Source organism: Kryptolebias marmoratus, linkage group LG4 (assembly GCF_001649575.2).
Source record: "Kryptolebias marmoratus isolate JLee-2015 linkage group LG4, ASM164957v2, whole genome shotgun sequence".
Lineage (NCBI taxonomy): Eukaryota > Metazoa > Chordata > Actinopteri > Cyprinodontiformes > Rivulidae > Kryptolebias > Kryptolebias marmoratus.
Window position 1 is genome coordinate 16,673,897 of NC_051433.1, and position 15,970 is coordinate 16,689,866.

At 48.2% G+C, this 15,970-nt stretch overlaps 1 protein-coding gene and 1 long non-coding RNA gene across 3 annotated transcripts in view; one reads left to right on the forward strand and one right to left on the reverse strand.

Moving 5' to 3' along the window:
- Positions 1 to 339: 339 nt before the first annotated feature.
- rassf5 (Ras association domain family member 5) overlaps positions 340 to 15,970 on the reverse strand; it is an 18,958-nt gene continuing 3,327 nt past the window's right edge. Inside the window, exons 2-6 of one of the 2 annotated variants that reach the window (XM_025005873.2) lie at positions 12,055 to 12,182; positions 3,469 to 3,582; positions 2,510 to 2,819; positions 2,303 to 2,418; positions 340 to 2,219 (exon numbers count right to left, since the gene is read on the reverse strand). In XM_025005873.2, coding sequence (XP_024861641.1) covers positions 2,076 to 2,219; positions 2,303 to 2,418; positions 2,510 to 2,819; positions 3,469 to 3,582; positions 12,055 to 12,182 — 812 coding nt within the window. In that variant the 3' untranslated portion in view covers positions 340 to 2,075. Of the gene's footprint in view, positions 2,220 to 2,302; positions 2,419 to 2,509; positions 2,820 to 3,468; positions 3,583 to 8,818; positions 9,834 to 12,054; positions 12,183 to 15,970 lie in introns of those variants that run through there. The other variant, XM_017416004.3, reaches the window with a different exon arrangement.
- On the forward strand, positions 3,545 to 5,166 carry LOC119616944. The gene is made up of 2 exons (XR_005233045.1): positions 3,545 to 3,690; positions 5,029 to 5,166. It is a non-coding gene; the product is annotated as an uncharacterized LOC119616944 (long non-coding RNA).

The following is a 15,970-nucleotide window of genomic DNA, read 5'->3' on the forward strand; positions in this document are numbered from 1 at the left end:
AAGTTGTAATGTTTTTCAGAGACTTGCTGCTTTTAATGCATAGATCTATTTGTGCTACCCGCTTATATTTAACAGGTAGGATATTCTGATGAAGGAAGTGATTTTTGTGGTTTTAGAAAGGTTTTTGTCGGGGATATAAATTGCTCCAATACTATGCTAAGCAAAACAAATCAATTGTGGCTGTACATCCAATTATTTCTTTCTGCAAATTTCATTAAAATCCATCCAGAGATTCATGAGATATTTTGCTAACAGACACATGATCGTCGCTCCGCCTTTCGGCTGCAACAATTCTGTGATTTTAGACGAACCCGACAAAGACGTGAGAGCGTTTCAACATAAGGATTAAATTTTTATTTCATCTGAATATTCTGTACAGATTTACTCACATATTTATACACACCCCTAGAAAGAAAACAAAACAAGTTGTGTGTGTGTGTGTGTGGAGGGGGGGTGAAGCAACAAAAAGTAATTACACGTGGATGGTTGTAAACCATAAAATAAATAACAAACACACACACACACACACAACCAGGATTCCTTGGAAAAAGACGGGAACAAACCAGGAGGAAAGGACAGCACCACCCAAGGAACGCAAAATCCAAACCAAACACCCAAACACCGCTCTGCAGCCACACGGGGGGGGGGCACAGGAAACAAAAGGCACTGCCAGCAGGAACAGCTGTGGGTGGTGGTCATAAAAACACACACACACGTGTCGGGGTATGTGTGTGTGCTCACGGACAACAGGCCTCACTTATTGATCTTAAAACGAAACCAAGCCACATAAAAAAGCGCGAGAACGCAGATTAAACCCTTTAATTTAATGATTAACGTGAACGCCTTAAGTTTTTTTTTTGGTTCTTTTGTCTCTCCCCACTTTCTTTGATTTTTAAAAGCAGGTTTTGAAAACTTAATGAGGGAGGCTCTGAAGAGGGAGCACTAATGAAACACACACACACACTCATTGTAAATCATGCTCTCCTCACTATCCTGGGTGACACACACACACCAGCCAGTATAAATGACCTTTAAACAACAACAAAAAGAAAAACATATTCATAATAAAACCAAAGTTAACCCTCGTCTCTCGTTTTGTTTTTCCAGTGTCTACGTAACATATATGCATTGCAAACACATCATTGGTACGTCATAGCCATTATCAGAAGTTTTAAATATCTTTCTTTCTTTTCTTCTTCGAGGAGGAAGGCGGGATGGCGACAAACAAAACAAAAACCTCAATAAATGCATGCCCAGCCCCCCCCCCGGCATTGTCTGCGCCCGTATGTGCAAAACAGAAGCTACCTTTTGATTTTCAAACGCTTCTAATTGATTTAATCTTTGAACGCGTCTTTGAATCATCTGAATAAGCTTTGGTGTCAAAGTCCTCTCGCATTCAGCAGTGTTCGGGAGGGGTTTTGGAGTGGGGGGGGTCACAGTTATCCTTCGTGGACGCGTCAGGAGTGGGCGTGTCAGAGGATGAGCGAAGACCAACTCTTCTACGTGGCTTTCAGGCAGGCGGATGCCTCACGTACTCCAGCAAGAGGAGAAAAAAAATCAATAAATAAAAAGGTAAACCAGTCTGATTGTCCTTCCGTCCCGGTCTTCGACGCAGAGAGAAGTATTCATGCCTTCTGTTTCAGTCCTAACTCTACGTGCGGGGGCGGATGAGCTGAGAGACTCATGCATAAGTAACACTTGCAGTAGCAGCAGCAGAAGAAGAAGAAGAAGAGGAGGAGGAGGAGGAGGAGGAGCGGCAAACCTTTAAAAACATCACTGAGCTCCTTCAGTCACAAACAAGATCTCAAGCTGTCCAGATCTGTGTGTGTGTGTGTCCTTGGCAACGAAAACACTCGTCTGGATCGTGCCCTCGAGGAGCAGGTGTGTGTGTGTGTGTGTGATGTACAGTGAGAGGGGCCTGTGTACGTCCTGAGAAACGATGAGCGTCTGCGTGCAGAGAAGGGTTCAGTTCCACCCTCCGACTCCATCGCTGGGTCCTTCTGAGGGGGGGAGGGAGGGCGATCAGCATTCAGGTGGCCCGTCTGTCCCCCTCCACCCAGGTTGGAGGTGTGAGGTCAGGGGTCATGTTGCTGCAGGGCCAGCTGGAGCTTCGTTTTGTAAACGGTGTACTTCTGCTGCACCGCCCGGATGCGCTCCGCCTCCTCCTTCTCCAGGATGACCAGGAAGTTCTGCAGCTCGGGGACGGAGAAGGCGTGCCACTGGGAGACACAGGAGAGGGACGTTGGGTTACTGTCACCACTGAGCCGCTTTCGGCTGACAACCTGAACAAACGCTTCCTCACCTCCACCTCGCCCGTCTCGTTCTCCTTCAGGACGAAGGTGAGCAGCTCCGCGTCGGGTCCCACGATCAGCCTGAGCAGCAGAGGGCGCTCCGACAGAGGAAGCTTCTGGAACAAGTCTGCACGGCAAAAACAAACAAACTCTCAGAGAGGCGTCCGGGACAACACGCCGTCATACCAGCGCCAAAACACCACCCGCTCCCTGCTCACCCTGCCCGTCGCGGTGCGTCTGACGGTACAGCGCGAACTTGCGGGGGTTGTCCAACACCATGAACTTCTTCAGCAGGCCCTGAATGACCTCCCGGGTGGTGGTCAGGGAGCTGATGTGCAGCTGCTTCACGCAGTCGCTCGGCAGGTAGAAGGACGTCCTCTTCTCGCCGTACCCGCAGTCCGTTTCGTCCTGGTCCTCGGGCAGGTTGCGGCCGTCCTCCGAGCTCGGCGCCTTCATGGCAGGCACCGTGACGGGTCGGCTGAGCCGCAGGTGGACCTTGATGAAGCCGGTGAAAGATCCATCTGTGGCCTGGTGGAGACAGGAAAATCAGAATGGACGATTTCAGCGGTTGAGGAGTTTTTTTGCGCTGCTGTAGTCGGGATAGTTTTATTGTTCATCAGCCTGAGGTCAGAGGTCGGACTGGGACAGCATCAGTTTCTAAAGGTTGCGTTAAGACTGTCCGCACGAGAACAGAATGGTCAACTGTTTGCTTCCTCTGGAACCTGGTTTGGAAAAAAAAACACCATTTAGGGGCTCAGAAAACCCTCACTTCCCCGCATCTCAGCTCCGCACAAACGTGCAAAAGAACCCTTTCAGAAAGCAGCAAAACCTCCTTTTTAGCATCTCTGAAGCTTCTTCGTTATATTTTGCAGAATTTGTGCACAAAAACAAAAAGTAAAATGTGGAATAACGTAACATTTATTTATTGGACAGAGACAGGTGAGGCGTTTCCTCCTGGGGAGAAGACGCAGGACACGAAGGCATCAAAGACGTTCCCGTGTTTTCCCGTGTCATCACATACCAGCAGAACACGTTCCCCCAGTTTCTTTGTCACTTTGCCGCTTTTCTAAACCCTTTCCAATACATTTATGTGTTATTTTACCATAAAACCCTAAAACAACTAAAACCAAAAAGAAATTCAAAATCAAAAGGAAAAAAAAGCCATGTAAGAACTCACCAGTTTCATGCCGTTTTCAGCCACCTGAGTGTTATATTCTTCTATCTTAGCCCGCACCTCTTTCTCTGACAGGTGTTTAGTCGCCCCCTCCTCCTCCTCCCTGGGCTCATTTTGCTGAAAGGCAGAAGGAAGAGAGACAAGAAACATCAGCGATGGAGCGGCTTCAGGAAACAAATCAGTCCTTTACCTCAACCAGCAGGTGGTGCTGTTTCAAACCATCCGGTAAGAAAAAACACAAAACAACAACAAATCATTTCTTTGTATTTATAAAGAGGAAACACACTCCTTCATCTTCGACTCCTTTGAAAATACAAACTCTTAATGTCATTTTTGGTTAAAAAAAAGAAAAGAAAGCTTCCCGGGACCTGCTGGGTGAGCTCCTCTTCATCGGCACGGTTACACAACGCCGCGATTCATGTGGAGACAGGAAATGTTGTGAATGGAGCTAAAGGCACATTCAGCACGAGGATATTGACAGCCTGATCGTTTCAGGGAGGCAGAGAGGGGGGAGAAACCGTGAGACGAGGAGGAGGAGGAGGAAGGAGGAAAGAATAGCTGCTGAGCCAGCCTTAGCAACACTGTTTGACGGAGTTATTTTTAGTTCAGCGGGATCCATCCTCTCCATCTCACAAAAGCCTTTTCCCTCCTCTCTGTTTGTCTGCATTTTCTGAGGCAGAGGAGGAGAAGGAGGGGGGAGTGGAGGAGTGTGGGAGGAAGAGCAAACGGGAGAGATTTTTTCTGGAGGGGAGTCCTCAGCTTTTGTGATGAGGTCATGATTTTCTTAGAGTTCACTTTGAGGGTGTTTGTGCCGAACGCACACACACACGCACGCACACGCAGGATGTAACCAAACCTCGCTGACGAAGAGCAAAAATAGGCCTGCAGCATCATAACAAATAAAAAAATGATTGTTGTGAGTAGGTCACGGCATGGAATTCCTCAAAGGGAATGCGTATCGCCCGCCGCCCTTCCTGTTAGAGCTTCAGACGGAGATCGCCTCAGTTAGGAGTTAGTGATTTTGGTCAAACCTTTAAAATAACATTATAAACGAGACGTCCCGCTCAGAGGACGCGTTGGGGATGATTCTCAGCTACCACCACAGCAAACCTTAGCTCAGCATCTGTAAAACGACATCCATTTTTGTGTTGGTTACCGTCAACTGAATTCGGCTGAGTCCATCTCCTGGTTACTGTCTGAGAGTTTCATTCACGTCCATCCGGTGAGCTGGGAGATATTTTACTAACAGACAAACTGGCCTCGACTCCAGCAGTTAACGCCGACCTTTTAGGCAAAGATCCGGTGGAAGGAGTCGCCCTTGGACTGCGCGTTTTTTTTGTGTTGGCTCAAGTCAGTCAGCTGTGGCGGCCATCTTGAACTGGGCTGGCTCCAAAGGTTAATCAGTTGTAGATGCACATCCAGTGATTACTGTCTGAAGGTTTCATTGAAATTTGTACGAGACGACAGGCTGAGAGTTGAGGTGATGCTTGTTGGAAATCAAATCAATTCAACGTATGAACAGAAACGACAACTTTGTGGTTTTTGTTTTTTTTTCTTTCTAAGGAGCATAAACAGCTAAATGGGTTTGAGCTGAACCAACATGGAGCTTCTGCTGAGCAGGCCAGGGTTAGGAGAGGAATCTGAGGGGCGCAGAAGGAGCCGGCCTGTTCCTAAAATTCCTCGCGGTCGAGAGCAAACAAAGCGAAAGGCAAAAAATAAAAAAAGCGACCTTGCAGGAATTCCTGCGTTTGTACGGGAGCTTCTAAATGTATCGGAGGCAGAGCCCTGCCCTCGCTTTCTGCATGCCATCCGGAAGGGGACCGAAATGTGCAGCGTAGCTACAAGACCACCCCGGCGTTGAGGCTCCGTATGAGGGGACGTCAAAAATAATAGCCAGATCGAGCACAAATATCATTGTTGGAAATGCTTTTTCCTCAGAACGTGTCAGTGTCAAAACGAAACTGAACTCGCTCCATCTGGATGACCCCCTCCCTCCTTCCTTCTGTAACCAGTTCTCTGTAAGAAAACAAACAAACCTCGGGGTGATTTTATCAGCTCCTTTGGCTCTCACAAAGCCAGCAGCTCAGCCGGTAAAGGAAGGGAGGACTTTAAGCTCCGTCCATGTCCTCGTGTTCCCCTCGCCTGGACGAATAAACCTGTTTTTTACTTTCACTCAGCTCATCTTTTGTTGCTTTGGGCTCGCTCTGCTTTACTCTACTGTTTCAATGTGCTTTATGAACCAAATAAAACAGACAATTGGCCTATTGTACGATCTGTTAGCAGGTTAAGCTCTGCACGGTGTTATTTTTCTGTACAAAATGAGCTGATTTTGTCCTTGTTTTACTTATTCTACTTTTGAGGTCCCTTTTTTTGAGATTCCCGCAGCAGTCCGAGGCACAGCTGGAGCTCCAGGCCACAGGAGGACCTGCTGGATGTTGAATTTCTGTCTGATCATCTCAGCGGCACAGTGGGTGATGGACGCCACGCGCCTGGCACGTCATCTGGTTCATCGGGGGTGTTCCAACAGACATATCAGGGCCCGGACGTGCACTGCCCGTACCGCCGCCGCGCAGGTGTGCATGCGAGGAACTGACGGTCCTCCTCCTCCTCCAACAGGAGCAGACAGGACGAGGTCATGTGACCGCTTGAAATGTCACAGCTGAGCTCTGGGTGCCGAACCGTGAGCCTGTTGGGTGCAGCGGCTTCCTGTTAACCCTTAGGTGCGAATACTCCGTGTGTGTGTGCGTGTCTGAAAAACATGACACGAGTCAGGAACACACACACGCTCTTTCTGTTTCACAGTCTGGAGAGTGCTGTGTGCACCAGTACACACACACACACTCACAGGTACAGTGTGTGTGAGCAGACACTCGTGTGTCTCCATGTCCTCAGGAGGACTCTACACTGACTTCTGTTACTTTCTTAGAAAATAACTCAAACCTAAACTTACGTCCAAATGAACCTTAAACTGAGTCCAACCTTTCTGTGACTCTGACGTGTGCTCATCCCTCCCCCCCCTTCCAAAAAAAAAGCCCAATATTACAGTATGGCTGACAGGAAATGCTTCCAGCTCCGGTAAGATGACGCTAACGATTCGTTTAAACTCACCCAAGCCTTTTAACGTCAGCCCAGTCCTTCAAAGGGCCGTTAATGTTCCTTTTACAGGATCTCATTTAAAAATATCTGAACTACTGCTTTAAGTATCAATCAAGTAAAAAACTACAGCTTTAATACATTATCTGTAGTCTCAGTGGTGGTAATTGTACTATGTCTTATATTTAATGTACAGAAGTGGTTATGATCCGTTTCTCGGCGGACATGAACGATTCGGCATTGATGTTATTATTTAACGTTGAGGAACACACGAGGCAGAACTCTGAAGTGCAGAAGAGCTGCTCCCACACTCAACAGGACCAGAACCAAACCGGCGGAAAAACCTTTATGAGCGCATGTGAGACATGTCTGACGTGTGACGCAGCGCCGCTGCGCTCCACGTTCTGATTCCTCTCGTTCATTCAGTTCCTGTAACCCTGATTGAACGAAAACAGTTTTCTACTGAAACTACTTTTTTCTGCTCCGAGGCCGGAGAGCCATGAAGTCTACGCTCTGGGTTTTGCTGGAAGTGTCACGATCGCGTCGCAGTCTTTCTAACTCAGGAGCCTACAGATTTCCACCCCCAATTATTCTGGATTCAAAAGATTTTACAGCACAACGCACGCTTCGTATCATGTAGTTTGAATGGCTGGTAACCCTCCCTTCTCTCTCTCTACGGGTCAAACCGAACTACAGGTTCAGAAAATATCAGAATCACATTAAAGCCTGTATTTTAAAATGAAAATCAGCACTGTGGTCAGCCTGTCTGAGTGTAAAACTACAGGCTTGATGAGTGCTGGGTGTGAAGGTGCCTTTTTTATGTTAGACAGGCTTAGCACTCAGCAGACACGCGGTTATGAACACCAGCTGGCTAATCTGGAGCAAAACGCTGAGCTCTGGAAATTATTCATAAAGGAGAGGAGGATCTGAGCTCCACAGGACTGTGGGACGGCGCTGATGTACAGAAGAGCGGGCGGGTGGGACACGTCTGTGTAGAGCTTTACACACAGAATAGGTGCCGCCGCCGCCGCTGCCGCCGCTGCCGCCGCTCCTGGGGCAGATCTTTGCATACCTCATTTCCATATTCAAACACAGCTGACAACAGAGCAGGCTGCTCTGTGAGGGCTGCAGGGCACTTCAGGTCCGCCTGACGATGCCAAGCCCCTCCCATCCAGTTTTCCCCAGCTAATGTTTGAGCGATATTATATTTATTTAAGCCGCCGCTTCCAGGGGTCATGAGCCTCGGCGCTGGCAGGCCAGACACGCCAACCTGAACGGCCCTTTTGTGTCAGCAACCCTAACTCCGCGCGCTGACGGCACAGCTGGTCAATTATTCAGAGATGGCTCCTTCTCCAAATCAGACACCAAAGGGAGTGCAGGGCGAGGACAGCGTGAGAGCGCCGGAGGATGTTACACATCAGTGCAGCTGCCCGTGCAGCCGTCTCGGGCTCCCGCTTCCTTCCCGTCCACTTTAGTTTACTGACAATCGATCTGCAAACTGTTTTTATTTAAAAAAAAGGCCCACAGAGAAAAGAGGGGATGTAGCGTTTCTTGATGTGGTTCTTTATGCAGTTCTGCGTGAAAGCAGATCAGAGGAAAATCTTAAAAAAGAAAAAAAGTGCCAACAAAACCATGAGTTGCTATGGCAACCACAAAGTACTGGTAAGTAACCTGCACACACACACACACACACATTTGGCTCTGATGCACAAAGTATGAGCTCTGTTTCTACAGAAGCCTCTCCCACTCACTGTAGAGAGGAAGAAGCCATTATGGCGTCTGCCGGTTAAGATCATTAACATCTCTGCAAACACGCGTCATCTCTGCAGCCAGGCAGGCGGGGGGGCTGGTCGGGTTTAGAGACGGAGCCGCGCAGCAGCAGGTCGAGCTCGGGGAACCACCTCGATCTATACGAGTCGGCCGCTTGACGAACGAGCCGCCCGGGGTGCTTTGGTTGATGAGTAAAGCTGACAGGTCAGCGTTACACAATGCAGATGTCTGCCGGTAACCCCCTTCCTTCACTCTCACGATCTCTCAAACACACACACACACACCTAAAGGCCTGCTCAAACAACATCACCACTTCCTCTCCTGACTTCTGCTTTCAGACTGAATGTTTCTTTTTTTTCTTGGTTGAAATAAATAGTAGTTTTTTGTTTTTTTTTAACCCCGTCCTAAGTCTCACTGAAACATCAACCATCTTGCTCATTGATTCTGACACTGAGGTCAGAATCTGGCCCCTTACTGTGAGAAGCTTTACCTTCGCTGCATGCTTGGGTTTGCGGAAGAACGAGGTCTTGGCGGTGAAGAAAGTGAAGTCCTCGCTCTCGTCATCCAGGCTGCAGTACCCGCTGCTCATGCTGTTACTGCTGGTCATGGAGGGGGTCAGCGCCGTACTGACGGTCATGGAGAGGTCGACAAGGGTTACCCGGACACCAGCGGAGCTTTAGGAAGCGCCGGGCTGCCTCGTAACGAAGCGACGCTCAGCCACGACTCAGAGTCCGCGCGCTGCCGGCTCTCCTTCGCTCGTCCACAAGTAGTCAGCGCTCCTCCTCCGATGCCATCCAGAAAGTTCGAGTCCCACCTGCAGTGGGGGGAGTCGAGCAGGTGAACTCGGCTTGGGATTCGGCACTTTGCGTGCCACCAGAGAGGGGACCAGGAAATACGAGAGCGAGCGCAGACGTGTCACTTCCTCCTGACGAGCGTGCTGTCGAGAACGCTCCGATGCGGGTGTCACAGAATGGGCCGTGCGGTACCTGGCTACGAGCAGCTGACATGAGCTCACTCGCTCGCTCGCGGGGTTTGGGTACTCCCTCCACGCGCTTCCAGGCAGCCGGCGGAGTCACGGAGTCAGCTTACAGGCTGGTTTTAAGTTCACCCCGCTCACCTGAGAGCACCTGTTATAGCTGCAAACAAATGAAGGCAATGCATGCAAAACCACATCCTCCTTCGGCTCCCGGCTCTGCAGAGGAACAAATGACAGCTCGGCTCAGGTCCTGATTGCAGAAGGGCTTGGTTACGCATCCATCCGCGACTGATGTCAAGAGCAAGCGGCAGCAGGGGATATTTCGGATGCGATGACAAGACCCTCTCCTCCTCCATCCATTGCTTCGGCGACGCTGCCTGGAACTGATTCCTCCCACACGAGCTCTTCTCTTTCTCACCCCTCTCTCTCTCCTCACCCGCCTGCCTTTGCAACCGTTTTACTCTCTCGGTCTCTTGCAACCTTCCTCAACCATCTGTGGTCGAGTGCGTTATCAGGCAGAGAGCACCCTCCCCCTTCTCCCTCCACTTTCTCTCTCTCTCTCTCTCTTCCTGCAGGCAACTGCACCCTGCAGAGCACGGCCACTTCCTCTCACAGACGACGAAAAGCAACAGAGAGGGAGAGGCATGAGTAAACAGAAAGAGAAACGCTGATGGGCGACAGATACGAAGCCTCTCGACTCTTGCAACGCGCAGAGGCGGCAGAGACAGGAAGCAGCCGCGGGGCAGGGAAACATGGCCGCTCTGCTTCTTGTGCTGTGCGGCGGCGTGGGACAGTTGACTGGAAACCACCAGAAAACGGGGCGTTTGTGTTGAATCTTTAAAAAAATAAATACATAAATCAAGGGTTGCTGGAAGCATTAAAGTCAGTCAGGAAGAAACATATAAATCTATCGGGTTTTGTGGCCTAAAGTAAGATAAGGAAAAAAATTGATTGGAAAAAAGCGACTACATTGACCTCTAACCCTACACTCACCACATGATCTGCCCTTTCCCTCTGCCAGCGACCTCCCTTGTCAGAAAGCAGCTAATGTCCCTTCCATCCGTGACTATTGATTGCACACATCTGCCGGCACACGCCGCCTCGGTAACACGATTTTTACAATCCGCACAGAAGCAGAAAGGGAAGTTTTAGAGAGGCCATGACGATGTGACGGCCCTTTGTGCAACATCTGTCAGGTTCAGTTCAGCTCAAGGAGCGACCACTTCCCGATCTAGCCTCCATCCATGTAATCGCTGTGGTTTAAGACATAATGTGGGGAGGGGATGCTGCAGACACACACACACGCGCGCGCACACACACAGTGAATGAACATTCCTGCTGGTTTCAGGTCAATAAAACCTGCTCAGTGCATTGAACGTGATCTCAACTGCAGCAGCGTCTGTGCATGTCGGGGCGTAAGGGGGATCAATTTTTGCTGAGGCACACAATAAGAAACAAAGAGAGAGAGGGGAGAGAAACACACACACAGCTCTAAAGCAGAGCAGAAGGGGAACGCGGACTGCAGGAAATAATCTGTCATCTTTTCTCTCGTCTGCAGCACACTGTATGAACCTAACCACAGTCTGCACAGATAAAAGCCTCAGACACAGAGTTCACGTACCTGCAAGACAAACCGTGTCAAAACGGGCTTCATTCCGACCCGCGACTTAGAATTATCAGCATGCAATTAGGTCACAGTTACTACTATATTACTGCAGCTCACCATGATCAGTTTGCCATTCAGGTTTGAGGTTAATTTTTTTAAATTTTTAACAAATTTAATGGGAACTATTTATGTAAAGGCATTACACTTTAAAGACTTACCCAACTGCATTTTACAGACTAACTGAATGACAAGGAGCAGCCTGTTTCAATCAAAATATCACTTTTTTTTATTATTACTGACACCTCTCATTATTTGTATGTACTCAAGTCTTTACTTCTGTTTAAAATGCATTAAAGACTAACAGAAATGTAATTTCTTTCAGTATTCCGTGTCAATAATGGTCTTATCTTCTTCACACTGATGTGTTTTAAACCTCCTCAGGGTAATAATGTCCCACTATAATAGTTGCACCCATTGTTAGATAATTATTTATTGCTGCTCAACTATCCTGCATGTGTTTGAATGATAATTAAGAATAAAGAAAAATAATTTTTACCTTCAAACAGTTACAGAGCGGCCTGAGTGTGCGATTATGAGTTTCTTTGCACTGTACATGTGTGGTACTACTAATGGCGCAGCACCAGGGGTTTAATTTAGGCTAATTTGGCCTGAAGCAAAGAGTTGCTGCCCACACGTGTGTAGTTATGTGTGTGAGTGTGTGTGTACCACACTGTGTGGGCGGTGAAGTCCTTGTAGCTAAAAGCAGGTTGGAGGCTTACAGAACTGCATCCCTGCTCTACCTACACAAACACATGACTAAAAACTTCCTGTTAAATTTCCTTTTTGCGCTCGGTTTGATGAATTGCTAATCAGCTTTGACGTCGTCGCCAGAGAACGGAGAGGGAAACGGCGCTTCCATGACCAAGGTCCCCGGAGAGAGAACGGTGATTAACCTAATTGGTTCCCCTCCGTTTGACAAGAAACGAGGAAGCGAGGGGCATTATGGGTCCGGCGCAGAGTAAATGAAACAAACCTGTGCTGCAGGATGGAGGCTAAACACGGCAGAGAGGAGGATGCAGGCAGAGGCTGAACACATGTGGGAAGTGTTTGCTTTTCTCCAAACGAACGCCTGCAGAGCACTCACCTTGTGCTGGAGAGCTGTGGGGGAGCAGTGGCTCCTGGGATGCGGGCTTTCTTGCGGCTTTCTGTCCCTCTGGTTGCAGTCGAGCTGGACGCGGGTCTCGCACTCGAGGTGGCAGGAGTAGCTGCAGTCTGATGAGCACAAAGCACAACGTTGGTCAGAGGAGATAATAACCTGGCTCTTTTTTAGGGATCTTTTAAATCTGTCTTACTTAGTTGTAACTCGCACTTCTACAGGTACTAATCACCTGTAGAAGTAACTTGCACTTCTACAGGTGATTAGTACCTGTAGAAGTGCGAATTACAAATAAGTGAGACAGATTTGAAAGATCCCTTTTATAGAGAAATGGCTCCATCTAGTGGCTGAAGCCAGCTTCACAACTGAGATGATCGCGTATGAAGTGAACTGACCCAGATTTCTGCGCAGGGATGATGCACAACATCACATAATGTGACAACATCAATAAATGCCCATTAATGGATTAGTAGGAGAGCCATAAGAGGCAATTTTACAACTCAGCTTCCATTTAGGTTGACGTCTCCTTTAATACAAGCACATCAGAAGGTTGATAATGGGCGTCCAGTACAATATGGAGCAAATCACTCAGTTATAATACATTAGATGCATTGGATCTAATCTCGCCACTTAAAGAATCAAAGCTTGTAAAAGTAAGGGCACACAGTAGCTGCCCTGAAGCTTTCATCTACTTTGGAACCAGAAAAAAAAAACCCTCACAAAACTTCACCCAAAACTTCCTAAAATAACCCTCTGTTGTTTTCTTTTTTTTTTGCTTTCCAGCTAGTTCCACATATGCAACTCTCTGCCCTCTCGGGCTTTACTGTGGCCGCAGACTTTCCCACTGAGACGTGCCGCCTCAGATCTCACTTCTCCTCCGCTCTCCGAGACAATCAGTGGTTGCATTCAAAAGCAAAAGAGAGAGAGAGGGTTTGAAGCCGCATAGGCGAGCAGCGGCCATCTTTAGGGGCGACCGAGTCAGATTATCCTCAAACAAGTCGGGCCCACAGAAACCAGAAAAATGTCCCGTTTCTGGAAAATACAGAAAATAAAGTGGGGTGACAAGGAAATTTGATGACCCGGTGTAGAAGCTTTAATCCAGTTGGCTTGTTTGTGAATGGGAGACACACGAAAGATCGGTTTGTTCACTACAGCTGTGCTAAAGAGAAGCAAAGGCCGAGCGAGAGCAGAGGACACGAGAAGCAAAAAGGGAGGACATTTAGGAGTGTTTTGATAAGCGGAGGCCCCTGCACCTAAATAAGAAGACAGATATAAGTACGTGTGTCTGACAGAGGCTGGGTGGTGGAGATAGAGTCAGAAGGAAAGGCTGAGCTGCTTCAACAACAGGGAGGGATGCTGTCGAGGGAAGGGCAGAGCTCCGATAAAGGACGATCGGCTCATGACTGTTATTAGGTCACTGCAGGGACACGGGGAGAAAAAGGAAGCGAACATGGGGAGGGACAAGAGGAACTCCTTTCCTGTCCTTGTCTTTCCATTCATTTCCAACATGGACCGAGTCTTTAACTGGTCAGGTTTACGAGATTCTCATAGCAATGCGTTTTATGGAAATGTTACCGACAAATAATATCTTACCTGTCCTGGATGGGCTGGACTGATGGGCTAATGGCTAGTCTGAGTGGTGCTTGGACCAGAGCGGACTGCTGCCGTCTTAAAACATCTCAAACCTCAAAGTGTTCACGGTGGTTGATGCCATATTTTACAAACCTTTCCAAACAAATAAACGTCTCGGACTAGCTGCTCGCTCATCAGTGCGGTCAGAATTCAACTTTATTTCCCTAAACCGAGCCGTGTCTGAAGCAGAGGCGGACCAGTTAATCCGAGGATATCTGCTGTTTTTACAATAATCAGCTAGGTTCACGCCTAAACGAGAGAGCAAAAAGCAGCGAAGCCGTCGTGAGTATTCCCACGCTGATAAGACGTCTGTGCCTCACAGAAAACAGGCATTTCAGCCCTTTCGGGAGAAACAACAGCCCGCGCCAGCGTCCCTACATTTGAAGCTGCTTCATTTTGTCTCTCCGAGTTGGCAACAATAAACCTTTGAGCAGACTCGATGTTGAACTTTAGGTGACGCAGAGCCCGGCTTCTCATAACAAACGCGTTCCCACCGGTTTTTAGTTTTGTCTCGTGTTCAGAGTTCTCAGACTCGGGCCCTTTCAGTTACTGCCTCTTTGTTTGGAAACCGGCCGTAAGATACCATCCAACCTGAACTTCTCAGGCTGCCCACACGGTCTGTTTTGTTCTGAAACTTTAAAAAGGGACATCTTCTCGTTCGGGATTAAAAAAATCACGTTCCCACAGCAGTTAGACCTCCCAGAATTACTTTGAGCGGCTTCAGTTCATTTGTTAAATGTGAAACTCGCATGACTGGAATGAGGACTGGGAGTGCTGGTACCTGGAGATGAATGTGTGAAAAGAACAGAAAGGTGGGGAGTGCGTTGACTGAAGAGCAGAAGGAAAGAAGAAGATAACAACCTGAGAATGACGGACAGCATGTTCAGATAAAGTCGGGGATAAGAGCCGTTTCGTTGTGCGGCGTTTCTGACTGACGGTGGCTCGATGCAAATATGAACTCTGACAGACCTCCACAGGAATTCCCCTTTTCTGATTTCTGGAAACTACACAAACTGTCAAATAACAAAGTTCCTTGAATTCGTTCACTTACCAGAACGACCCACTTTTACTCATAGGTTTTATTTTCTTTTGCTTCATGACAAACAGGGCCCAGAACTAGTTTTTTACTCGAGACGGTTTACTTTTGTTCACAAAGATCTGCGCTAAAACACCACTTCAAACCTCCAATCACAGGATTTTAAAGACACTTCTTTGAATTTTAAAATTTTTTTACAAGTTTGTATTTACAACTTTTGCAATAAGCCACAATCCACTACCAACAGAGAGTCGTTTTTACAATTATTTCTAATATTTTAAGATTTGTTTTTAGCAACTTAAAATGTAGCTGACTCATCCTGCACTCAGATCTTTTAGTCAATAGTTTGTTTTTTTTCCTCAACAAAGAATAATCTGACTTATCTTTTGTCTGGTAACCTGTAGAACAACTTTTAACTCCCTAAAGATCTTCCATGTTGGACTGTTGCCATTAATAATCTTCTAATCTACTGTCAGAACTAGACATCTACTTTGCAGCTTGCGAATGTGTCGCTGCTGTTTTTAGAGGAATTAAAAAAAGAAGGTCTTATAAGTTGTAGACACGTCGGTGTCCGGTGTGAGCGCAGTACGCTCGGAGGGTGGTAATGAGGTTGTGGCGTAAACAATCATCAGCGTCCACCCGTTCTGCGCAGGAGACTGAGTGTGTTGTCCCAACACGGACGAGGGACCCGTGTTAGGTGTCACTCAGGCAGGAAGTGCACGCCCAGGCGCCACCGTTTCAGTCTCGTGTCCTGACCTGACGTCGCCTGGACAGAGATGGAAATCGACGCTCCTTCAGGAGGCTGAATCAGGCCCGGTGGAGCTCGGGACGTAAAGATCTGTTTGTGGCGACTGTATTAACTTCCACTGCAGCGGAGATCGATAACGCTGGCTGCAAGAAGCGGGGGGAGGGCGGTGTGTGTGGAGGCGGGGGAGAGAAAACAAAATAAAGATGAAGCTCTGTCCTGACCAAAGCGGACGCCAGCTCCCCGTCGTTTTATTGGCGCTCTTCTCCCAACTCCAGCTAAGCTTTAAGAACGCCAGAGAAGGCCTCCCGGAGTAACCCGAGATGCTCCCGGATGCGATCGCAAACCGGACTAAGACAGGAATTACGAGATGGGGAGATGTGGGTGGTTGCTGCAGACAGCGGAAGGAGGAAAAACACAGATTAGCAGCGTCTCTCAGGTCACAGAGGATGTCTGTATGGCAGCAGATAGAGGGGGTGGGGGGGGGGGGG